Source organism: Leptonotus elevatus, chromosome 6, assembly GCF_054856555.1.
Source record: "Leptonotus elevatus isolate MCC_2025b chromosome 6, RoL_Lele_1.0, whole genome shotgun sequence".
Classification (NCBI taxonomy): Eukaryota; Metazoa; Chordata; class Actinopteri; order Syngnathiformes; family Syngnathidae; genus Leptonotus; species Leptonotus elevatus.
The window spans coordinates 22,736,430-22,763,064 of record NC_141244.1 but is presented as its reverse complement, the minus strand read 5'-3'; the positions used below and the strand labels follow the sequence as shown (position 1 = coordinate 22,763,064).

The following is a 26,635-nucleotide window of genomic DNA, read 5'->3' as shown; positions in this document are numbered from 1 at the left end:
TATTATAATTTGTAACTTGACCTCCAAATTTTTATGATTTTTACTCCAGGAAACTGAAAACATATTCAGATTAGGAATATAATGGAGATACTGTGCATGTTTTGCAGTGAGCCCGACAATTAATTACATTTATAATGAGGTATCAATATCTTAACATTCTCAAGTAACCAAATAGCTGAAATATTAGTAGCATCTCTCTGTATGACACAAACTGCAAGGACCAAAAAAAGGTCATATTAAAATGCCCTTTTTAAAGGCCAAATTTGTTTACTTCATCATACTGTGCTTAGTGTGCCTAATTAAGTGAACCACAAGCATAAAAAAAGACATACAGGGAATTATTTAAAAAACAAATTTATTTTCTTCTTAAAAAATAACCCTCCCCCACAGAGTTTCCATTACTACTATCACATACAGAGCCAAAAGAGCGCAACGCTTCCATGTCCTTTCATTCCAAATCTATTGGGAAGTGCTATGACAAGGACTGTTCTTGATCAGTGGCTTCGATATTGCTTAGTCAGATGGTGAGGCTGCCGGCTGTCATACATACATTCCTTAAACCCCTACCCCTACAACCCACCCCACCCGGTCCTCCCGCTCACCTGCCCGCCCCCTCTGGCAAGGTGCTTTGTGGCTTCAGTGAGTGAGAACTGCATCTGGTTTCAGCGGTGCAAAGTAATACCGCGAAACTTTGTATCATTATTATATGGAGAGGGGGAAACGAACGAGGCAGCGGGAGAGTATTGCCCCCCCCAGTAATTGTGACAAGGCCTGGCGAGTGGTGAGCCAAAATACATAACAGGTTAATATCATATATTCATATGTACAAATCACCTTCAACACAATAACGGGTCAGTAAAACGTCGTACAAAGGCTTTTTTTTTTTTTTTTTTTGCTTACGCGAGTCCATAAATGTGATTTAAATAACCGCAAATGGGCGATCAAGGTGACATTTGGACCAAAGCCTCTTTCACACAGAATCCAGCAAAAAGACATGCTGTTTATCCACCAAAGCGAGATAAGTAGGCATAACTGCCTGCGCTTTCTTTCACACAGAGACGAGGCAGCCCAAAAATGGATCACGGACAACAGCTTTACGCACAATTGTTTGGGAGTGTCAGGTGCTAAAACTTCACATGCACTGGTCCAGGGTTTGGGGAAACATAATGCTCCAATTCAGATACTACCTCCAAAAGGTGTGTGTGTGGGGGGGGATAAGGAGTGTAGGCAGAAAAAAACACATTGTTTTCTACAAAAAAATCACAAGATTGGCAATATGGAAAAACAGCAATAGTTGTTTTCAACACAATTGGGTGGTAGAAGTGCGTGTTCGGGTGTTAAACCCCCTTGTGGGAAAAGCCTAGAGAAATTCTTAACATCGACTCCAATACCAACTTTGAAGGCGGAAAAATTGCCCAAATGACCGTTCATACAAAACAGAGATGCCAATCGCCCATCTTCCCAGAATGCCCAGTTGGCAGAAAGTTAAAACATTACAGCTCTAATGTTACCTCTGAAGGTGGAATAGTGCCAAGTGAGCTTTGTCAGTGTTCCTGATTTCTACCATTTGGACTGGGAACATCGGGGTTGCCACCTCTGTTTTCAGCAGAAATGGAAATAACACAAATTTTCCATTTTTGGAGGCGGTACCAGATTCATAACATTGGCAGGACCAGGGTGAAGAAAAGCTGTAGCTAACTCATTTTAGCTTGCTAGTAGGGCCTCCTATTTTGGATTAAAAGTGTCATGGTGGTAAAAAAGTCATTGCAGCAGGGTTAGAGTCGAAATAAAGCCAATGACAATTCACGGAGTGGATTTCAAGCGGTGTCACACATGACTACACATCTGCAAAGGTGGTTAACGTTAGCTAGTTAGCTCGCTCGCGACAAGGTGGAATTCTTTAGCTTTGTCATTTGTAATGATTTCCACCGACTGGGAAAATTGTGAGAGCTGGCATCTCATTTTCTTTATCAGTAGCAACGGTCAACTGTCTTTGGAGGTAGTATCAGATCCATAACATAGTCAGGACGAGGCGGCATAAAAAGTGCTACTTTATCGATTCTTTTCCCATGTTACTAGAAAAACAAAATCCTCTGCAGTCATTATCTGCTGGACCTGTTACAGCATCTCTGAGCTATTCAAGTTAGCCAGCAATAACCAATACCTCTAACAAAAAGTAAGGATGTGTGAAAGGGGCTTCGGTCTCCACAGACACAAGTCACGATACTCAAATAATGTGGTGGTGGGAAAAAAAAGCCTTTTTTTTTTTTGTACCTATTTCACAATCGAGGCAAACAGGCAGCGGCGAGCAAAAAAGAATGCCCACCGTACAAAAAAATTAAAATAAGGTGGCTCAGATAATCCAGTTTTACAACGTGTTACATGCATCATTATTATTATTATCATAGTTAAAAAGGCAGGGTGTATTAAGTGGTCGCAACCCCCTTACCCGTGCCACCCATGCACACGGAGCACCAAGGGAAATTGGCTGACACACACTAAAAAAAAAAAGGCAGGGTTTCCCAAACTGAGTCTATACATTTTTCTTACGCTAGGGAGCGCTAATCAACCTTGACAACTTTATTTTATTTTATTTTATTTATTTTTTTAATCAGAGTAATTTATCTTATAACATAAGCGTGTGGCTCGTTTTGACAGCTGGGCTAGTACAGGTGTCAGAAAGCCATGTGAGGTTGGCAGACTGAACTGTACCATTGTAGCTGTGTGGTGGATGCCACAGGGGGAAAAAAAGATAATAAACTCCTTTGAAAAAAAGCTGAAAAATTGGCAAATACTGACAATTTATTACAATCAGTTTAAAGCAATCAGACACATTCTGCAGGATGAGTCTTTTTTGGAATGGCCAAAATGTCCCCTAAAATTGCCACTTCAAACCAAAATGAAAGACTTCCTGTGTCCTTTTAAGGCATGGCTTATTGAGACTTTTTTTTTTGTGGGTCTACTTATGATAGACAAGCCAACAAAATTTCATGCTGCTTAATTAAACTTTTCTTCAGAGGCTTAATTGTTAAATTCAGCATTGAGAGGCGCCTGGAAACTGCCTGCGTCTTTTTCGGTAAATGGCGCTTAATTGTGGCTCTATTACTAATCAACAAGTTTGGGAAACCCTGCGCTAATAGTTTGAGAAGCGATAAATGCGGGTGTCGAGGCGTGAAGAAGGTGACAATGGCGTTAGATGAGGAGTGTTGAGAAAGACGTGCATTTGAAGAAGGATAGTTTCGAGAGTGTGCTTCTGCTGTCGAGGCGGTGAGGTAAGAGCTAATGTGTATATAGAAGTGTGCGAGTTCTAGTGTACAAAGATGAGGCCATTTGGAAGTAATAATAACAAATAAAAAAAATCAATAATAAAAAAAAAAAAGTGCCTTGTAAATCCTTAAGAGCATACAACAAAAATAATAAAAACAAGCTCCCTGTTGAAGCGCCCCTTTTTCCATTGGTTGTTCTTTTTTGGCTGGTTATTAATGCTGGTTCAGGTGCATGGGGTGCAAGTATCTTTTACACACCAGGGGTGGGGAACCTGCAGACCACCACCACGGCAAATAGGTTCCCCGTCCCTGGCTCTACGCAATGGTCCCTCTATTATTACACTATGCAAAGCCCTCTAAAGGCTCTAAGATATGCTACGCCCGCTTAGGAAAATGAAGACGAGAGCCTACGACGTGCAGGCACCTACATGCTAAACGCTAAGTGCTAATGTAGCTCAAGGCGGGTTTAAAAAAAATGATACAAAAAGAATAACATTATTTGTAAAAAATAAAACATTAAAACAATGAAAAGTACGCAAAGGATACCCAATCCTTGAGATTTTGGAACACTGGCATCCGGACTTCGGATTGGGTTCAAGAGGCAGCATTGTGGACCACCTACTTTTCGCCCCATTGCATACTTACTTGCATGTGTGAAGGTAGTATACAATATTACATCATAATACCGGTGGGAAAAAAACTAACTAAATCAAACAGTCCTGGTCAAGTAAAAACAAAAGACAAAAAAAAAAACAACAACAATCACAATAATAATAATATTCATAACCTTTTGAGTGCATGAGGCTGGAGAGTGTTTTGAAGATTGGATCATTGCGGCTGGCTTGGCTGTAGAAGATGAGTTGTGGGCAGTCACGTGGGGATAAGGGAAGGGGATGAGGTGGTCGTAGTGGTGGGGAGCCGCGTGCCCACTCAGGTGGAAGTGGCATGGCGAAGGAAGTGGCGGGTGGCTTGGTACGCAGCTCAGGCGAAATACATGGTCCTCAGGGTGTCGTGGTGGATCTGGACCGCTTTGGCCAGCGCCTGCGGGTCCCGACCGTTACTCTGTCCCGACACGTGGCTGCCCTCCCCGCTGCAAGCAGATGCACAAGACCACTGTTTCAAGCTGGATTTACACCGCAAGATTTAAATGACATGAATCTTTTTTTCTTTTTTTTTTGCTCTCAAGTAGCACAATTAGGATACGTGTAAATAAAAATGCATGGAATCTGATATTGTCAGATGGGAATCAGGCTTCTTCCAAATGTGGATACAAATCTGCTATGTATTAGGTGTGTGCCAATGCCAGTATCAGTGACAATGTCAGTGAGATATACACAGCTGCCAAAACAACCGATATGAGAGAACATTAGAGGTAAAATATCCTTTATTAGTGGTGCCCTAAGTTATTTAAAGTGGAAGTCAACCTTGAACATTTCTTGACAATAATATGCTATATGTGACCTTACTAGTCTAAACATGACATTCAGATTAATATTGCATTTGTGGAATACGAGTTATGAAACAAAATCCAGCCGTTTTTATCCATTTTAGGGGGCGGCCATCTTGCCACTTGCTGTCGACTGAAGATGACATCACAGTTGCTCAGGGCTCACCTGTTTTCTGAAACGGCACTGTGATTGGTTGTTACCTGAGACCTCAGCAACATTGGTGTCATCTTCAGTCGACAGCAAGTGGCAAAATGGCCGCCCCCTGAGATGGATCAAAACGGCTGGATTTTGTGTCTCTGCTAATCTGTCACTGTGACACTGTCATGTGACACACAGTGACACACCCCTTTTCAAATCTGCAGCTAGCAAGTGCAACATAAACAAACATGGGACAGACAGGAGGTGGATTCATGGTGAAAAGACTATAACATTCCAACAATAATGTTAATCCGACTGCTAACTAATGCCAGTTAACTTACTAGCTCATTGCATGGAGCCATACTAGCCACTGTAATTAATTGTGTGTGAAGTTGTTTTTCATCAAAAAGTTTTCACGTGAAATAGTTTTAGATCTGAAATGTTCAACATTATCTGCTGAAAAAATATACAGGGATGAAATGATTGTCCTGACTAAAACTAGACTGAAACGTTAATAGTTTTTGTTGACTAAATCTAGATGAATACAATTATGTTTACTTGGACTAACATAAAATGCTAGATTTATAGTCAACTAAAAATGGACTAAATAAATACGGGATGAGGTTGACTAACTATGATAAAAACTACCAAGCGTGATTGAAACTGGACTAAAACTGAGACTAAATTTAAATTCAATTAACACTAATATTTAGACTAGTGGTGCTGCATAGAACATATCACTGTCAAAAAATTTGGGGGGGGTTGACCACCCCTTTAACTAGTGGTTTATATTAGTTGTGTTCCCAACCTGTCGTGCTCTTTGTCCACAAGATGGTAGCGGGCGCGGAAGGCCACAAGGCGGGCGTAGTACGCCGGTGCCGGGATGGACACGGAACGGGTGCAGCGTACGTAGGTGTGGCACAACTGGTAGGTGAGGATCTGCAACTCGTCGGCCGTGAAACGATTGTCATCCCACAAGACGTAATAATGCGACGGCCGGCTCGTACCCTGGAAATGGAGAAAAGGCGACAAAAGAAGTCGCATGGAGTGCAGAATGCCAAAAGTTTTATGGTGAATCATCAAACTTTACGACTAAGCTCCGGCCACACCCAATGTCAAAAAATAAAATAGTTTGCAGTTTAGTGCTGCCCATCTGTCTGGTATACAGTTCAAATTTGGTAGCAACCAAACACAAACTCAAGGATAAGTCAGTCTATGAAAGACCAGGTCTGATTTCACCAAACTACACACAGACATAATGCTGAAAATCCAAATGTTTTACAATTTTATGGCACCCAACAGTCTTACTTAATTACAGGAAGCTCATATTTGGTAGCAATCAGATCAACTCCCTGGGGCAAGTCCCAAGAATAGCCATAAGGACCCTAAAATGGCCGCTTCATACCTAAATGGCAGACTTCCTGGATTAGCAGTTAGCACGTTGCTAGCATCCATACCTGTATGCCTGCGTGGCTACACAGGTAGAAATCAAACTCAAAGGGGTGAGTGATGCTGGTGTCCACTGTAGTACCCGCAGGTATGTTCCCGCTTTTTCCAATCTGGTGAATGAAAAAAAACAAAGACGATACTATGAATATAAAAAGGTGGATAACGGTGCCGTCAGGTCTAGAAAAAAAAGCACACCCTCTCAGACTTGTCGGCGCAGAAGAGGCGTGTGTGATGGCGTTTTTGCACCACAATGTAGGTGATGCCGGGCTGGTAGTCCTTCTCCAGCTTGATGCACGCGTCCCTGATGGCCAGCAGCTCATAGTGGAGAATCTAAAGCAAATATAATACGTTTTATGTGCATTGTTTGTGGGGAAAATACAAAAGGAAATTCTGTTTGTCAGCATGAAATATTTTTATTTCAATAACAATGAAACGAGGGAATGTGAAATGTGTTGCCAACCAAAATGGCAGCACCGACGGCTGTATGTAAATGAACCCCCTGTGCAATACGAGACATTTTTACAACACTTAGCATTCAAGTAGATTCTCTCTCGACCTGCGGCAGCTGTCCCTCGGGAACGCCGTCCCTGTAGAAGATGATCCTGGTGGGCTTGAAGCGGGTGGACTTGTAGAACTGGATGAGCAGCTCGCGCACCATGTAGGACAGGTCCTCGATGATTTCCTGCCGTGGCCGCTGAACCCGCACGGTGGCGCAGTACCGGCTGGGGTGGGCGTCCATGCTGCCCACAACCTAGAAGAGCATGAGGGTGATAGCAAGGGAGCATTAGCACCTCTTGGTGGCTAACACAGGGAAGCGAGGGACCAAGCAAGGTCTAGGTTTTTGTTGCCTAGGTAAAATAAAAAATAAAAAAGACAATCATAATTGTAAACATTTTTTTGCAATAGTCAAATAATACATTCTCATTTTTTTATTTTTTAGAATGTGTTTATCGGTAATCATATGGTAATTAACTAAACAAAACTAATTATATAATAAAATAAAGCTTTTTTATGTGTAATTATTATTGTATACTTATTTCAACTCATTTTTTATGCATAATCAATTTAGTTATGACTAATTTACATATTTAATAAATGTGTTTTTTGTGCATGTTAATTATGTAGAAACATTTTTACAATATTTAACCTATTTCATTGATCATTAATTTGACATTAATGTAATACAATTTAATTTTCAATTTTTTTATGTCATTCTTAACTCTTTGACTGCCAGACGTTTTCAGAAAAGGGATGCCGCCAGTGCCAGCCGATTTAAGCATTTTGACTGATTTTCAAGGTCCACAGAAAATGTTCTGTTTGGACTATGGAAACACACGTACTACCAAATGAAAGATTGGACTTTCATCTTTCATCAGAAAAAAAGAGTTTGTTTCTACCTTATTCCGTTCTTTAGTAATCAACAATAGAAAATGGTTAGTTTGACCCAATTTCGCCCGTGTTGGACCAAAATACGGAGAAATCAAGCTTTTAGTGAAACGATATTATTTCATGCATTCTAGTGAATTTGACACTTCTTTTTGTCCATGAATGATGCCACAAACACCTAAATAGTGCTTTACTTCTATAAAACACTACCACCAAGAATGAAAAAGTGTTTTTTGATAGCAAAATACGTTTATTTACATTCAACAGTGTAACAATTTGACAACAATTTGGCAAACTATTTACAAATGTGTGCAACTGTGGTGCTATTTACAAATATGTGGATGTTTCAACGACAGTTTTTCTTTTTGTAACACTCTCCTGCGTGCAAAGAGACGTAACAGCATTTGCACAACAGATTGCCTCTTCGCGTGTGCCACTTTCTTGCAGGCCGTTTTTTTCCGGGGAATAGCAAGTATATACTGCAGTGTGTCATCACGTCTAATATCAGGATCATGCTACGGTTACGTTACGGTGGTGTTACGTCTCGCTTCCCCGTGTCCTTCAGTTGCTATACCGGGTTGGTCGGAGATGTTCTGATCCATTTTATCCACTCCATTCATGGTGGCATCGTAGTCCAGAAACAGTGTCTTCTCCGTGATCAGACTGTACCCGCTCCTCCGATGAATATGCATTGGACTCGGGGTACTCTTCATTGTCCGATCGAATGTCCGCTTGTGCAGCTCCGCGTTTTCCGGCGTTAGCAGCGCTAGCCGGTGAGGCTTTATGACGACAGAATAACGGCCGCGTATAGCTTCCAACTCCGGCGAGGTTGACCATCATCATCATCATCAATGTGCATTGGTCGATGCTTTTCGACTACTCTCCATCGCCCGATCGAATGTCCGCTTGTGCAGAAGTACCCGGCCGGCTATTGTGCGCGTTTTCCGGCCTTAGCAGCGCTAGCCGCGCGTAGCCGGTGAGGCTTACTACGTGATAGTAACAGGCCAAAGCTTCCAACTTTGGCGTAGAGCTCGTTGTCATCATCATCGTTGACATCAATCTGCATTGGTCGATGCCAACTCTCCATCGCCCGATCGAATGTCCGCTTGTGCAGAAGTACCCGGCCGGCTATTGTGCGCGTTTTCCGGCCTTAGCAGCGCTAGCCGCGCTAGCCGCGCTAGCCGCGCGTAGCCGGTGAGGCTTACTACGTGATAGTAACAGGCCAAAGCTTCCAACTTTGGCGTAGAGCTCGTTGTCATCATCATCGTTGACATCAATGCGCTTTTTAGTATTGATTGATGCTTTCCGTCTTTGAAAAAAATGCTCAAGCTGAGCTGCTTGTAACCGGTTGCTTGGTCAAGCCATTGTGGCTTGGATCAGCCATTGTCTCCTCAACACTCTAGCTCCGCCTCACGTCTTCTACTGACGCCCACGGTGGGCGGCCCATCCAACCTTGTGCAAAGAGAGTCATCGCTGCCCTCTAGGGGCCAAAACGAGTCTTTGACTAATCAGATCAGCCTGATTCTTTCAGCACAGCTGCCCAAGGCTTTCCTGCACCCGTTTTTGAAAAAAAAAAAAAAAAACATAGGGGACGTCTTTTAACGTCCTCGGCGCCCTTCCCTAGGTTTATGCTAAACGTTTTATAACGTTTATGGCAGTCAAAGAGTTAACAAGAAAAATTTTTTATGAAAGGGGACAGAAAGAAGTAAAACTTATATCTGCCCCTGATCAACACAACAATAATTCATTCTCATTTAAACTAATGCGTGTAGTTGTAATACTATATATTGTTACTGTAAATAACCAATTAATCAATCAAATAAAACAAGTATCCAAACAATTGAATTGTGTATGTAAATTATGCAAACTAATTATGCAAACTAAACTAATAAAATAACTAATTGACATACTTTTGTGTAATTAGTATTATAATTAATATGCTTTAATTTAAAAATAAATTTAAACGTGTAAATACATTAGTGTATTTTAATTAGAAATCACAAAGTATTTCAATCAATTTAATATTTCTTATAGTAATCAGGAAATTATTCATGTGTATGTAAAAATTCATTGTAATAAATCTGTATTAATTATTGCATAACTTATAAATTACAATACCGAGACTTAATAAAATTAAACATATTTTGCATGGTTAATGCAACACAATTGCAGGACTCTTGTTAAAGTAAAAGCTCTGTGGTCCAGAAGTGGCCTATAGGCTATACTTTGCACAGCGTTGATCCACAATGAAGATTTCCTTGCAAATATTTTGGAATCGTCTTTTTTCCCCCCTGCTCTCTCCTCACGCTCGCTCCCTCACCCCAACGTGTGATTCAAGCATCTGTCACAATCGCTAGGCAACTCGGCAACCAATTGCAGCGCGGCTGATGTCAGTGGCGGCTGAGAGGTTGACGTCATCTAAATTTTTCAACGTGACTCAATGTGATGAGACATTTGTTTCCTTTATCCCCTTAGCGACACCTTCCTCACCACCCCTTTTAATTTTTGTTCCCAGTTTGTTCCACCTCAGTCAGACACGCAGCTTAAGAAGATGGAACCTTTTATTTGGCTCCACCCATTTTTTCATGTGTGTGTATTGGAAGATGAAACATGAAAATCTGATTCCTCTATGAGTGAAAAATTAGGAAAAGTGGGTGGGTGAAGGAAATGACCTCACTGTTCAGTACTGTTCCCTTTTCTCAGAAATGAGTCAGATGTCGTGTGACTTGAGCAAATCACACAACTTTGGCTTGGCTTGCGTCAAATGGATCAATACCGCAAATTATTTTTCTATAGATTTTTGTGTTTTATCTTGTGATGTTACTGCAGTGGTAGCAAAAGGAAAAAATAACCACCAAAACATAAATGTGACATTGAAAAGCTAATGCTAATAAATGATAGACACAACATGGTGCATATTAATTTCCTGCAGTACCCATAAACCACCACTATGCGTGAGTAAAGCTCTGCAAACACCTTCCCGTTCACTCTCCATTGGCACTTACGGCAGTGATGGAGGGTTTCTTTCCATCTCCAGCAGGGGGGTGCGTGACATCAGCTCCTAGGAAGATAACAGGCTGCTGGAACACCGCTGATCTGAAAGAGTAAACACAAACAAGTTAGCCGTATGATGAATCCATTCATACGAGAGTTAAAGGGAGGCATATTAAGGAAAGACACATGCTAATGAAAATGGATGACTGGGTACATAGTACTGTAAGTCTCCTTTAATATTGCTAATGGGCTACCTTTGGTGTGGCACCAGGATGTTGTTGATGCCCCCAAGTTTGACGTTGATCTTGAGGCAGAGGTTGGAGAGGGTCTGAGGGGACGTCTTTACCACATTCTTCACCTGGACGCACTGCGTGGCCATGCCCAGCAGAGTGTCACCCACGCGTTTCACCTCGGCTGAATACGGAGGTACAGAGTCGTCTTATTCAGCACCCATCATGCTAAGATGACATCATCATCTTACCATAGACGGGGGTTTTGCCGGGCAGGATGACGATGATGAGCTGCAGCCCCGAGTAAGTGTTCTTCAGGTGTCTGAACATGGGCTCCACGCTGTCCGCTCCCTGGGCGTACTTGCAGAAGCACGGCTGCCCCTGGATGGGCATGCCAGCGTCCTTGGAGATCTTGCGCAGTTGGTCCGTGAAGTTCCTTTGCGGACAAAATGATCATTTATTAGTTTGTTCTCACTTCTCTGTCAAGGTTTTGATGCTACCGCAAAGTATGGGATCATTTCACACTTAACAAGGATGATTAACTCCGAGCCATTCGCTCCCAACTGTTTTACTGGATTTTGACTGATTTTGCAAGGCCCACAGAATATTGTCTTCTATTGCTATAAAAACATGGAACTTACCAAAAGAAAGATTAAAGTCTCTTCTTTCATCAGGAAAAAAAGTATATTTCTACCTGTTTCCGTTTTGCAGCAATTAGCATTAGAATATAGTTTCATCATTATTCACAAATGTGTTTTAAACTGTGGGGGAAAACAGCTTGTTTGTAACATGGCCCTGGTTGATCTCTTATAATCTGCTAACGACCTACCATTGCCTCAACCGTTCTCTGCAGTTCACAGGCTGCATCGAAGCCTTCTGTATGCTAGCATTAAAAAAAAAAAAGTATATATACGTCTTTGGGACACTGGTAATATTTAAAACAGAACGTATTTATACGTTTTTGGGCGCAAATTAGTTAAGTGCAATGTGTACTAAAACAGCACGACTACGATCGCCAACACAAAAGTAATGTTACCCAATTTAATAAGTCTGCCGTTGCCAGTTACAAAGTAATGCAAGTGTAAAATGCTTTATTAAATAACTGGTAATAACAGCCAATGCTACAGTCTCATATGCTGACACCCACGTCACTCACCAGGCCAGGCTCCATCTTTAAAAACATACACAAGTCACAGACATTGCAATAAAACGTAAGGATAAAGACCCCAAAAATAATACCTTGCACCCTACACTCATGTGTTATTATTGTGCTGAATAATGCAAAAATATTTTCTTATTAGATTACTCTATTAATGAACGATATAATCGGTAAAATACTCTATTGTAAAAAAGAAATAACTCTGATAGCTACAGTGCTAGTTTATAGAGAATACCAACACAGGGTGAAAAAGTCAGATCCATCTCGGCTTGTTTAGGCAGTGTAAGAGGCTGTTAGGCTAACATTAGCACTTACTTTAGCACCTCCTCTCTGCATTGCTTCTGTGGGGCAAAGCAGGCGATGGCCCACACTTTGATCTCGATGCCGTTGTAAAACTGCTTACCCCGCATGTCCCACACGCCCTGATTGGGGGTGGCTATGGCTCGGTTCTGTGACGGGATACACCCAAAAGATGCTTACTATACAGTTTTCAGATTCAAAGTCATACACCAGGTTGTTGTGGTCAAAATATTTACCCGTCCACCATACTGCAGGATCGGAGCTGGAAGCACTCTGCCCGTCACCTCAGCCATTTCGTCCTTCACCTTGATGCCAAATTCCTGAATGTACGGGTCGAGGTTGAAGTTGGCGTTCTTCATCTGCAGGAGGGAACAAAAAATCTGTAAGCCTCTTTGGAACATTAGTCAAATAACAATAAATTAAAAAAATGGCCAAAGTCTTGTCTAACATAAAACGCTATCTTGTATCATCTTGCTGCCAGGAAACTATGTTGAAGTCAGAAGAGGAACTTCATTTATACAGGCCATAGCCATTTGCTGCTATCTTGTGTAACTAGAAACCTTTTGAGGAGGGGTGGAGCGTCAATTACTCTACTTGCGGATTTTTGCTTGAATTTGAAGTACAGATGCATGGACAGTGGTTTAACTCACCAGCCTGCTGATCTCTTCCTGCCTATCGGGTGCTGAGCGAGCGGTAGCTTTGATCATGGTGGATGTCTGATTATCTGTCAGCTTCTTGATGCATCTTTGGCCCGCCACAATGTTGCACACCTGCCACATTTTGAGCAGAGAGGTTTTAAAATGTCCTCATGTCAGCGTGTGATATGCTTCCTCACCTCTAGGGGCAGATATGTGTGCTTCTGCTCCTGCCCCACCTGCAGGCAGGGCAGGTGAGGGTATTTTAGCTGCAGGTTGTACTTCTGCTTGAAGTACTGGGCAACGGTGCATTCTACAGTCTGTCCGCTTTCGAGCTGGAGGGGGAACCTGCAAGATATGAAGAACTGAAATGAAGAATTGTAATGGCCCCAGATAGCAAAAGGTTCTTCACCCTTGGACTAAGTATGTATTAGTATGTGATTTTTTTTAAGGCCACTTTAATCAAATTTACAACCTCTCATTTACCAAATATGTCCTAAGGAGTGTGCTCAGTATCACAATAAATGTAATTTTTCTCACCAAAAAAAAAAGTGCACCAATGAAAGAAGGGTGATGGATTTGATGCTAAAATTCAGAAAACCAGCAATTACAGTACAATTACAATAAAGTAATGTTGCCATTTTGTCTTAAATGTAATTATCAATAAATATAAGCACACAACCAAATGTCAAAATAGTTTGTAAAAAAAGAAAAAGAAACAAAAGGTGAAAAAAATAGGTCGGCATTCAAATGTATTTTTCTACATTTTTCAAGCCAGCAAATCTGACAGTACATATGACAGCATGGTTAAACTATGGATGAAGGAATTGTGTCACTTTTAAGGAAAATTCAGACCTTTGTTTTGAAAATTCAGTTGTGTTACAATATATATATATTTTTTTTAAGTAGCGTAAAAATGTGTACACTTAAGATACAGATATAGATAGTACACTAATGTCCACCAAAACCCTCTATTTCTAAGTCAAATTGACCTGTTTTACTTTTCTTTTCTGTTTTTTGTTTTTTTTTAATCAAAGCAAACCCTCTTCTGGCCTTGTTCTCTATTTCTTTTTATTATTATTTTTTTTACATAGTATATTAAATATATTAACACTGGGAGGGCGCAAAGGAGGGCAGAACTGTCTAAATTTTTGATGATTAAGCATATAGCTAATCATACATTGATCCATGTGCAATAAAAACATAACAGGAGGATTAATATAACATGTCAATTTAAATGTATACTGTATATACCCCAGCAGGGGGAAAAAAGAACAAGCTATCGGGAGATTTTCTTAAATCCATTTTGAGAATGTTAACGCAGGTAAATTTTGACCTGCAACATAAGAAGAGGGTTTAAACTCCACACTGACGAATCCACCAGTACACCAAAAATATTCACAGGTCAACGTGACCTGCTGTCTGTTTGATCATTTATTTAAAAGAAAAAACAACAACACTTCTTACCCCCTTGAGGTCCTTGTGTGCTGGGTCAATATCCATTCATCAAAGCAAGCAAAATCCTCAGTCTCCCTAATTTAGCTAATTATAGTTTTTTTTTCTTACATTTTTTACTGACAACATACTGAAAGCAATTATTTGACGAAAAGGGAAACATGGTCAAATTATTGTGTTTTTTTTAAGAGGGGGGGGTGGAGTGGGGTGCAGAGGTGTTAATAATAAAAAGGCAAAAGCAAAGTCATTGTGACAAAACGTAACAGGGGGCAAAAATAAATAAAAAATGCAAAATTTAGCAACAGCTCTTCTACTGGAACTCACTGAATTGTGCAGGTGTGCCTCATGTTTGTTCCCATTGGTGGGTCACTAACAAAGATGAGTTCATAATGACCTCATGTGGACTGTTGCAGTGAAGCATATCATCATCATCATCATCATCATCATCATCATCATCATCATCGTGGCACTTACGTCTGATGACTGGCAGGACGTCGGGTGACATTGCATACGCGGTACTTCCTCTTCATTTGCCCACAGTGGGTCACTTCCACCTTGAGGCCTGGAGAAGTGGGGTACACGAGACCTGACACTACTAGATATTTACATATTATTTGCGTCACTTGGAGTTGAAAATCGCCCACCTTTGATTTCCTTGGTGAAGCGAACTCGTTGCGAGTCGGTCAGCGTTTTGGGCTGCTCGTCTATGTTGCGGATGTCCAGAACCTCGCACATGAACTCGATGACAGGCTGGGCTTTGTAGAAGGCGGTGGCGGACACTGGAGGGAGCCACAGAACAGTAGTGAGGAAACCAAAACCACACTTTAGGCTTTTATACATCAGAGTCTTGTCACTCACCGTCAATGTTGAGCATCATCTTCCACATGGCGGGCCGCACCGACTGGTGGAAGCCGAACCACACCTCCCGGCCACCGCCCAGAGGGTGGTAGTAGCCCTCGGGCGGGGAGAAGAACGAGCGGCCCACTGGAGTGTACCTAAATGGAGGATTTGACAAAAACAATGACGTATGTGCATGTGTGCGCGTGCAAATGTGCGTGTGTGTCAGAGAGAGAGAGAAAAAAAAACAACTCATACAGTCTGAGCATGACTTCATGTCTTTTCGTCATGTTATCTCATGGCATATCACACATCATTTGTCACCATTCCAAAATCTTAGTGGAACCTCTTAAGTCCAATGTCTTGTGTGATAACAATAGAATAAAGGATAGTATTTTTATTTTTTTTACCTATTCAGCCATTAATTGATTAATCGGCTATTAAAATAACCATCAATTGCTGCCCTACTTTGCACTTCTGGGGAAATAACAGCATCAAGCAGTATGGTGCGACGTCAGATGCGTACCTCATAGAGGCCAAGTGGCGCATGGCCACATCCAGGGCTTGCACCGAGTCGAGGGGCACCTGCAGCCGCCCGCTGACCAGCGTCTCCTGCAGCAGGCGCCACGACACCTTGGCCAGCCAACGGATTGACACCTTGAAGATTCGGTCCTTGCCTTCACCTGGGATGGTGACCTCGAAATCCACCTAGAGTGAGATGTGTCAAAATACGTGAATAATAAGGCGTTCAAGGTAGGGCTGGGCCAATTATCGGCGCCGATATTCAGCCATTTTGAAGAATCATACGGCCGATAATAAATCCTTTTAAAAAAAGTGTTCAGGGAAAAAATTTATAAAAATCAGGGAACTAATTATTTACATTTTCGTAAGATGCTTCTGACCCTGGGAACTCTCTGCACCTTATGTCTTTGTTTGAAATTAAAACTAGATAAGTCAAATTGTAATACTTCAGATATTTTGAAATTTAAAAAAAACTTTGTTTACTGTAGCAAACAATAGGGTGCTATTTACTTACTTTACTTACTATTTAACTTTTGAAGACTTGCTACTTACTGCCCCCTGGAAAATTCCTGAACTTTTTGTTAGATTTTTAAAACAAAGCTGTTTATTGACTAAACTTTTTTTTTAACTCCAATATTTTACAAACCTTAAACGTTGTTCAATAAACATATGCTTAAAAAAATAATAATAACTGGAATTTGTATTTTTTTTTATTTTTGATGCCAATATTTTCCAAATAATCGGTATCGGCCCTAAAAAAAAAATTATATTTATATTTTTTGATTTTTGCGATTTAGGTCCTACTCAGAGGTGGCAAATCCAGGTCCAGAAAGTAAAAACCCTGCTTTAGCCCCTGATGCTAGCTAGCTTGCTAGCTCCCTAGCAGGTAAACGAGCACCATAGGAGCTAGCTAGGGAGCTAGCTAGCTAGCACCTGGGGCTAAAGCCAAACTGTGGCAGGGTTTTTACTTTCTGGACATGGATTTGCCACCTCTGGTCCTACTTACTAACACTTAGAAATACTTTGCTTATTGACCTTCTCATAATTTTTGTAAACAATGGTATTGTTTGTAACCATGGTACTTTCTTGTGATAGAAAAGTCACTGAAAACAATGACAAAAATTTGTGTTTGGGGCACCGCCGGCAGATATATGCCAACATTTTTAGTTTTTTTCGATGCGCATAAAAAATGAAAATTATTGATGACGCAAATAGTTGTCCAAAGAAGAGTCTTATTTTATGATCCTCTCCAATTTAAGGGCTTAGCTGCCATCTTGTGGCATGTATAGGTACTTGCAAATCTCTTTTGGGGCTCATTGAATATCCCTTCAAAATAGACTTTTAATGTATGTTTTTATTTTGTTGCTCATGTGTTGTAGCAACACATTCAACTTGCGTTACCTTCTCACTGCCAATGGGCAGCGCCAGCACTGTGTAGATATTCTTCTTGCCGTCGTACACGGGCTTACGGTCGCCAAAGAGCTGCGGCTTGAAGTGCTGCACCATGTACTCCACCACCTCCCTGCGGGGAGGTCACGAAACAAAGCAGAGCGTTAACACGCGCCACCCATGACGCTCCATCAGTTAAAGCCATCCCCTTGATCGCAGCGCTGCATTGTGACGCGAGATGGCGGAATTATCGATTGTGCGCGATGCAGCTGTCATGGTCATGGGAGGAGGTGGGGGGGAGCAAAAAGAAAGACCGAAGGTTGTGGGGGGGTGCGGGAGGCCACTTTTCAATATGAGAAAGGCGGGAAGGTTGCAGGTCAAAGGGCGTGATCTTGGGATACCTTCTGGAAAGCCTTTATATTCAGTCAAAACCCTCGAGTCAAGAGGCCAGACTTTTAGAGGAAGTTTTTGGGCAGGTTTGTGCTACTGTTTTTGCGTCTTGAGTTTAAAGTTTTGCAGAAATTAACTAAGAAGCACTGAGAAAACCTCAAGAAGCTTAAGTCCTCCAGCCCAAGTTAAATAGCAACTTGAAAAACAGCTCAAGTTGCCTTGTTTGTAAATAAATACCATTTTAGATTCATCTTGCTATGGAACAGCCACACCTGTTTTGATCTATCTCAGGGGGCGGCCATTTTGTGTCATCTGAAAAATGACATCACAGTGACTGGGTCTGAGGTAACAACCAATCACAGCTCACCTGTGCTCTGGTCATGTGATGTTGACAAGCTGAGCCCTGAGCAACTGTGAGGTCATTTCCAGTCGACACCAAGTGGCAAAATGGCCGCCACCTGATATGGATAAAAACGCGTGGCTTTTGCTGCTTAATTCATATTCCACATACGCAATATTAATTACAGTCCTATGTTTAGACTACTTGGGGCGTATTCTAAAATAAATTTGCATTGGGTGGAGCCTTATTTCCTTGTTAAGAAATAGCCACATCCTGTCCACCTAAACTCGATTGTTAAGGACCAGTCACATCCGGTCCACGTTAATTATTAGCACGCTATGAAACCCCATGATTATCCGGTTAAGGAACAGCCATTTCCGGAGAAAGTTCAGAAGATTGGTAGTCCAAAAATCAGCAGAATTTAGCGCCATGAGAAAATGTTGTAGCCCAAACATGTTGTTCCCAGACAAACAAGATGACTGAAATGGAAAAGGACTGTCAAGAGACCTCGAGACAAAAGTGTCGGCAGATTTTTCCCTCTTCTGCTTTCATGTTTGTTTACCGCCGTTTGAGTGAAGAACGAGACAAATCACAAACAAGACAGCTCCTTTTTTCTTTAATTGGCAAGGATGACATTGAATAAACATGATTTATTTCATTTGTCAGCACTTTCTCTAAGAGAGTCCTAAAAGAAGAAAACAAATAGCTTCGCAACTCAACACTAACAAAAATGTGCAAAATTGATTGCTCATTTGAAGCCCTAACCATCCATTCTCTGAATGACTTGAAACCCTAACAAAGGCTTAAATCCTCAACTTCAAACCCTAATCCTGGATTAAATCCCTATGTTGAAAACCAAACCGGGCGGCACGGTGGCTGACTGGTTAGCACGTCCGCCTCCCAGTGCAGAGGACGTGAGACCGAGTCCGGGCTTCGGCCTTCCTGGCTGGAGTTTTGCATGTTCTCCCCGTGCTTGCGTGGGTTTCCTCCGGGTGCTCCGGGTTTCCTCCCACATTCCAAAGACATGCATGTCAGGTTAATTGAACTCTCCAAGTTGTCCATCGGTGTGACTGCGAGCGTGGACGGTTGTTCGTCTCTGTGTGCCCTGCGATTGGCTGGCGACCAGTTCAGGGTGTAGCCCGCCTACTGCCCGAAGCCAGCTGGGATAGGCTCCAGCCACCCCCCCCCGCGACACTTGTGAGGAAAAGCGGCTAAGAAGATGGATGGATGGAAAACTAAACCCTGGTTGGAAGACCCGGCCCGAACATAAAACCTTAACGCTGGCTTCAAACACTAATTTGGAACCCTAACTTCAAAATGTGACCTTGGCATAAAGCCTTATTTTAAATCCTTAACCTAGCATGAAACCTTCCTTGAAATCGACGCCATATGTGACCAGTAGCCGATATGAACTGAGGTCATTACAATTTACAGATGCCAGGTCTACTCTGTTGTCGCGGTCACAGCATTTGGGATCAGATGCCTCAGCAAGAGCAGTCATTTGCGGCCTACCTGTTGACTCGCCGCGGGCACTTGTCCGGCTTGATGTCCACCTCGTAGTGGTACACGTCCATCTTGGGGATCTCCACCTCGAAGTAGTTGGCCAACAGCTTGATGGGCTTGCCCACGGTGCCCATTCCTGGCCGACGCGGGGCGTGGAACACCTGCTGCAGGGGTGGGGGGAAGGCCCCCATGGGCACTGAAGACAAACGGGTGGGAGAAGCGATGTAAGATTTTGTCCGACTGCTACTAAATTGCAACAAATACGATGGGCGAGTAAATTAAGAAGAATTGGAGATTATGTCGGTGCTTGTGGGCGGAGCATGGTGGAGAAGTTTGGTGACTTGGCATAAATCCCAAAACTCCAGTTGATTTTGGCAACATTAAATTTGGTAGACGTGTCTATCATGAGTAGACCTACACGAAAAAAAAAAAGTCTCAAGAAACCATACCCCAAAAGTCTGCCATTTTGGTTTGAAGAGGCCATTTTAGGGTCTTTGTTGTGTTTTCCGGGGAATTTTTAAAGGCAGGATTAAGGTATGTCTGATTGCTACCACATTTTTACTAGACAGATTGGTGACTTGTTCATTGCAGGGTTTGATGACTCGTCAATGCAAAATTCAAATACATCCACTCCAAAATTCCGACCCAGAGACCAGCTGCACTTAGCAATATGAAGTTTCGGTAGACGAGTCTATTACCAGTCAACTCACAACTCCTAATGTATGAAAAGACACAGGAAGTCTGCCATTTTGGTTTCAAGTCTGAATTATATGGTTGTTTCCAGTTGTCCTTCAAAGATGAACTCATCCAACAGCTATTGTCCAATTGCTAACAAGACACTAAATTGTTCATGTCAATTTTCAATCACAGCAAAAATCTATGAGATTCCCTTGTAAAATCCTAAATTCTTAAGCAGGAAGTTTCCATGTGTCCCACACAGTTAAACTTGAAATAAATAAAAAGCCCCCAAGCCAGTTTCCCTCAGAAGCATGAAATTTGGTTGGCATATCTATCACGATGAGAAGACCCACAAAAAAGTCTAAAGACATGCCTGGAAAAACACAGAAAGTCTGCCATTTTAATTTGAATCGGCCATTTTAGGGTCATTTGGGCTCTCCACTTCATAATTCAGCACCCAAAGACATTTTTTTTAAGCAAAATTAAATTTAGTTAGCATGCCTATTGTCTACCATGGGAAGACCCACAGATGACTCAAAAGAGCGTTTCCTGAAAACACACAGGAAGTCTGCCATTTTAGTTAGAAGCAGCCATTTTAAGATCATTTTGGCCAAGTCTAATAATTCGCATTACACACGAAATACCAATACCTCCACTCCAAAATTCAGCCCCCGAAGAGTCGAACTTACTAACATGGAATTTGGTAGACATGTCTATCATGACTAAACTCACAATAAAGTCTCAGGAAGCCATGCTAGAAAAGACACAAAAAAGTCTGTCATTTTGGTTTAAAGCGGGAAACATTATTGGGTCATTCTGGTCTTTTAAAGACGACAGCCAATCGCCATCTTGTTTGACTTGTTTAAAGTGGTTGGACTGTCAACCAGGATAGCATTTAGCAGCTAAAGTAATAACAATCACCAGTTACCAGATTGGCTAGCGATGTTCAAACTTTTTTTGTTGTTCCCCCGAGTACAAAACCCCGCTAGGCGTATGGAGCAACTTGCTATTTCGTGTTCGGTCTGAACCGAGCATAAGTCTGCTTGATTATAAACTGCTAAACTTTTGTGTTTTTGTCATTCTGTGTGAGCAGAATATGGAGGCGAAGTTTGATGGCTCAATGTTAAAAAAATAAATGAAATTCTAACACCTCTACATCAAAACTCAGTCAACGTGAAATTTAGTAGGCACGTCTATCATGGGTCGACCAAAAACAACAACAAAAGTCTTAAGTCAAGTCACCCAAAAAGACCCCAGTGTCCTTTTGTCGTTTCCAGGGGTCCTTTAAATAGGAACTTGTCCTTGAGAGTTAGTCCTATTGCTACCAACTTTGAACTTATTATACAAGGTGGATGGATGAGGCTAAACTGCAAAAAAAAAAATATATATACATATATATATATATATTATTGCATGTGGGCGGAGCTTGTTGGCCAAATTTGGTGACTCCCCACACAACTTGAACAGAAAGAAAACCAGTGTCAGTGTCAATACATCTGGGGTGCTGGGTTTAGCAGTAGCTCTTACTTGCAAGGGGCCCCCGTGTCTTAACCCCTCAGGTCCCCAGAGAACCCCCCCCCTTTACCCCACCACTAACAACAAAGACCCCAGCTGCCCCGCTCCTTCGTCTGAGGCACACATAAACAACACCGGGTGGCTTTGACGGAGGGGAGTGCCCTCACAAAAACGGTAGCGACACCCCCCCCACCCCCCCCCCCTCCCTCAGCATTCCCAGCCTCACCATGGAGACGCCACAGCAACACGGCATTGTCATGGATATCAGAAGACCTGTGTGTGTGAGTGTGTGTGTGTGTGTGAGGGGAGGTTGGGGGCGCCTGTTGGATGGGAGGAGGAGCCAGGACCTTGGCCTCTTGGGTCCTGCAGGGAGCATGTTCCCACATCAGGCCAACCTGGAAAAGCCCTTCTTTAAATAGCTGCAAGGGATTTCCTCAAGGTAAAACTGGACCAATCCCATGACACATCAGGATGGGTGTGTGTGCGCGTGTGTGTGTGCGCGTGTGCGTGTGTGTGTACAGTGGATACTTTGGCCCCACACTCACAGAATAAAGATGAAGTGTTACGAAATCAGTGACAACGGCACTTCAATTAAAACCATAATGCTGAAAATATTTTTGAATATTTTTTCTAGAAACTCAAAGACGCTATATAATAATAATAAATAATAATAAAAAAATTGAAGAAAAACCTTAAAATATTGGACTAAAGCGTGAAAAATATTGGAATGTAATACTAAAATTTTAGATAATTAAAAATATTGGGTCAAAGTATAAAAATAACAAAATATAAGAATAGCAGGAAACATTCAAATTAATACCGAAATATTGGAGAGAAAATTACGCAAATACTAGAAAAAACTGACTAAAATATAAATATTAGAAAAATATACAAATACAAAAACAAAAAGCAAAAATATGAAAAGTGTGCGTGTTAAAAAGTTATTCCCCTTTGGCTGGAGTTGCCCAACTTTTTGTGAACAAAAGATTTAACAACTGTGACCTGTGTTGTTCCTTTTTGGCCACATTTGTCTGCTCTGAGTGAAGACGTAGACTCCTGCGTTTGCATCTCGCACTTGCCGCTGAATTTCTTTGAGTCTGAAATGTGCTATATAAATAATGCTTCTTCTCACTTATGATCAAAAGGTAGCGTGTTACATGAATAAGTACACATGCTTTAATGTCAAACACATTAGCCTACTGCACAAAATCAAGTGCACAAAGGCAGATTGAACATTCATGATGGCCACACGTTAAAACGCACGCACACACACGCCTCGCACCCTTTTGCCAGTGAAGGCAGATGGCGTGAATCCGAGCCAGATCTCCCCGGCGTCCCGAGACAATAGTTTCCGGGCGGTGCGATGACAACAGTGCGGCGTCACAGCATGACCGCACTCGCTAACTTGTTAGCATCTTCACAATGACATAACCACACAAGTGTGGGCTACTTGCCTTTGATGTTTAGTCCGCTCAGTGAGCCCAAAGGATTAAATGAATGCTGCGCATGTGTGCTTTTTCTTTGATTTTTTTGTCACACATTTAGTCCAAAATTAGGAATCACGTCAACGCAAATTAAATAGCTCTCCTTGCCCACATGCCAGGACTCCTAACTCGAAAAACGTTACATTGAGGTACTATAAGTTGAGGCCAACCAATGTCGGGGGTTTTTGGAAAATGTTTACATTTGATTTAAGCTAGTCTGCTATTAGGCTAATGCTAATTGTTTTTTTTGTTTTTTTTAGGTTTTAAAGCAAACATGGTGAAGCAGCATTTAGCTGCTGTGCTGCAGGCTAATTGAATAAAAGAAGGGAAATCAGCCTAGAGTGTAAATGCTTTTAAATCCAGGTTAAAAATGTACGCCAACAAAGGATTATTTTGTCACACTTATTCCAAAAGATGGAGCACCATCAGAGCAGACATTGCACAAGACGTTACATCATCATGCGGTGCCTCAGCCTGTGAAGCAGGTTAGTGCCACAAGTATGTAAACTTTTAAACAGCGACAAAGTATTCCGGAATCAGAAGATGTCGTGTCGCATGTTACAATTGCGTTCAATACAACAGGGTGGGAGAACAGCCACATTACAGAATACAGCTGGAACTCCATCAAACCCTCTGTGTAGCTTTTCAGTCATCCAGGCCATGTACAGTAATCTGCAATAGTTGAATCAAGGCAACCGGACGCTTAGTTGTTAAAGACCTCGCAACTTTTACCCCCAAGAATTCTTCAGTTCTGCTGCTTGGGCACCAACGCCACAGCTTTGCTTCGTTTCAGCATTGACATGATTGTGATTCTGTGGACTGCACTTGTGCTTGAAAGTGGCTGATCTTCACCCAGCCCGGCTACCAGTTTGCAGGCAGATCTTACATTGATTGGTTAATTTTCACACTTGGCAACACAGTAAGCCAAATATTTATATTTATAAAGCAAGTAAAGTCAACTTTACACAATAGATGGCAATGTGACACTTGACCAGATTGCAGTGATGTCTTGACTTATGAGTAATTAGACTCAAAACACTCATATTGCAAATCATCTTTCCACTTTGAAATGAATGGAAATGTCATTAATTCGTTCCAGCCCGCCAAAAACACCAACAGCATGTTTTCAATAAGAAACTCTACAGACAATAACAGATTTTATAAACACACGCATCAGCCACAAGGGGGCAGTGGAATACACAAATGAAGACGGTCACAAACTCACAACTCAACAAACTGCAGTAATAAAAAGATTTTTGCTGAGGATAAAAAATTCATGCCTGTGAGTTTTTTTATATTGTCTGCCAACATCTGTTGCTGCACTATGTAAAAATATCCAATGCTTAAACGGTTATAACTACCGAGTACTGACGTATCGATGTTAGTGTCATTAGCTCATCTATGAAGATTTGAATTGTGTGTTAGCAAGCATACCTTTTATAAAGCAAAGTTTTGTGTGTGTGTTTTTTAAATACACATGTAATTCTCTTGACTTCCCCTTTAGTCGTCCAGTTAACCTGAACTTTTCTTTGCATTGCTTCCTATGGGGAAATTTTTTAATTAATTCATTAATTATTAATTAATTTAATTCTATTTTGCATGTCGCCACACTTAATTAAAAGGCTTGCATTTGACCATCCCACCACTCCTATCATGTAACAATTAATCAGAGGAACAGCCAATTATGCTCCAATTGTTCTTTTTTGTTGACCACAATCTAAACATACTTTTCAACAGCTTTTTTGAATCATCACACATACACACAATAGGAAACTTCACAGACACTGAAGGGGTCCCTAGAATGCCTCCCCCGCCCATAAATCCTAAATTAACTCATTCACTGCCATTGACGGCTATAAACGTCAAACATTAATTTTAAATATATCTATTAGTTTAACATTTTTTCTCACGTTTGTTGAAAATCTAGATTTTGTTTTATTGGACATTTAGTTTAGTACATAAAATTTGTGATTAATCACGAGTTAACTAGTGAAGTAATGCGATTAATTACGATTAAAAACTTTAATTGTCCGACGCCCCAAATTTTTAATGATATTTTCTTTCTTTTTTTTTTTTTTATTCATTCACTGCCGTTGACGGCTATAAATGTCAAAAATGTATTTAAACTATTTCTATTAAACATTTGTTTCCGCTTTTGTTAACAAGAGTATGAAAACCTTTTTTTTTATTGTACATTTAGAACATATAGGATTTTTGATTAACAAAGTGAACTAGTGAAGTCATGTGATTAATTAAAAAATAAATAAATAAATAATCGCCTCTTGCCCCTAATCTTTTTTTTTTTTAAGAATTTATGGCAGTGAATGAGTTAACCACACAAGCCAAAATTGGCACTTGTATGTGAGAATTATTATAGATATAATATTACAGTAATTGGGAACCAGCACACTGTCAGTAATCGGGGAGAAGGGCAGCCCAAAGCACACAGCCAGATGCTGGTGGTGGAAGGCGGGCTTCATTCCCACGACCTCGGTGGCCGCCCCCCGCCCCAGCGGATAGTCAACACCGTTTAAAAGGGCTCGTCCGCGGCTAAAAATCGAGGAGAAATTCGCTTAAGAGCCCCCCGCTTCCCTTGGTCTCCCCTCACGAGGTTGTCATCCAGCCACTAGCCGAGGCCAGGCGACCATAGCTCAGGTTATTCTTCCACAAACATTGCCCCAATGCATTATTTTTTTTTAATGAATAATGTTTAAATATACATACCAGCGCCAGACGGTCCCGGCTCCATCCCATTCACTTAGCCGCGCGGGTACAAGATAGCAAATCCGGGGTGGTTTGGCCGAACCGCCGGCCCCTTCAGGCTGGGAGGCAGACTTCCAGCCCCCTCCTCTCGGCGTCTTGTCTTCGTCCCTCCTCGGTGTGTTGTACCCCACGCCTCCCCCCGAAAAAAGACCCACAAGATGGGGCGATAGCTGCCCAGAGGTACGCCACTCGTCTGCTTCGCTGACCCCCTCTTGTCTCCGGCTGCAGTTTGTCGCTTCGGTATGCCTCCCCACCAACCCGCCCCGGGATTGAGCCGACGGTCCGCGGCGTTGGGGTGCCTCGAGCGGTGTGTTGTGGCTCTCTTCCCCGCCGAACAAAAAAGGCCAGCCCCCCCCCCCCCCCCTCAAGTCCCCCCACCGCCCCAAAAAAAATAATAAAAAAAAAATCTTAAACTTCTTCTCTGACATCAAAACTGCTGGAGAACTTACTGACGTGCTCTGGTGGCGGTAAGGGGAATTGCATTCAGGAGTTCACCCGACGTAACCCGTTTTTAAATTGTACGTAACGTCAACATAATTTTTGTAAATCGGACCGCTACACACTACGCTAACTCAAAGGAAGTACGACGTACTATATAAAATGAAAAATCTGAAAAATTGTCCCTTGGAACCCTTGGAATTTTTTTGTTTAGAAAAATAGATACATTTATTACACTATAGCTGTTTAAAATAATTGTATTAATTATTTAACATGCTACAATTTGTGATTAACTTTATCATTTATCATTTATGTT

At 41.7% G+C, this 26,635-nt stretch overlaps 1 protein-coding gene across 3 annotated transcripts; it reads right to left on the bottom strand.

The window, feature by feature from the left end:
- Window positions 1-338: 338 nt before the first annotated feature.
- ago1 (argonaute RISC component 1) lies at window positions 339-26,208 on the bottom strand. Of its 3 annotated transcripts, none has more exons than XM_086077724.1 (19): window positions 25,843-26,208; window positions 19,451-19,637; window positions 17,221-17,341; window positions 15,824-16,005; window positions 15,319-15,455; window positions 15,105-15,239; window positions 14,935-15,055; window positions 13,206-13,353; window positions 13,021-13,140; window positions 12,607-12,729; window positions 12,386-12,519; window positions 11,163-11,347; window positions 10,936-11,095; window positions 10,693-10,783; window positions 6,858-7,052; window positions 6,497-6,631; window positions 6,310-6,411; window positions 5,661-5,860; window positions 339-4,356 (listed from the first exon to the last, which is right to left on the bottom strand). In XM_086077724.1, exons 1-19 carry the CDS (start codon window positions 25,865-25,867, stop codon window positions 4,248-4,250), a joined length of 2,610 nt encoding a protein of 869 aa, XP_085933850.1. In that variant the 5' UTR covers window positions 25,868-26,208; the 3' UTR covers window positions 339-4,247. The 3 variants fall into 3 exon arrangements, with proteins under 3 accessions (XP_085933850.1, XP_085933851.1, XP_085933852.1); XM_086077725.1 differs by having other exon boundaries at window positions 14,935-15,046; XM_086077726.1 differs by having other exon boundaries at window positions 14,935-15,022.
- Window positions 26,209-26,635: the final 427 nt, after the last annotated feature.

Coding starts and splice junctions, on each gene's coding strand:
- ago1 (XM_086077724.1), bottom strand. CDS start 25,867: ATGGAGCCGGGACCGTCTGGCGCTG. Junction 15,240..15,318: donor GATGATGCTCAACATTGACG/GTGAGTGACAAG, acceptor GGCTCCCTCCAG/TGTCCGCCACCGCCTTCTAC. Junction 6,632..6,857: donor CCGAGGGACAGCTGCCGCAG/GTCGAGAGAGAA, acceptor TATTTGCTTTAG/ATTCTCCACTATGAGCTGCT.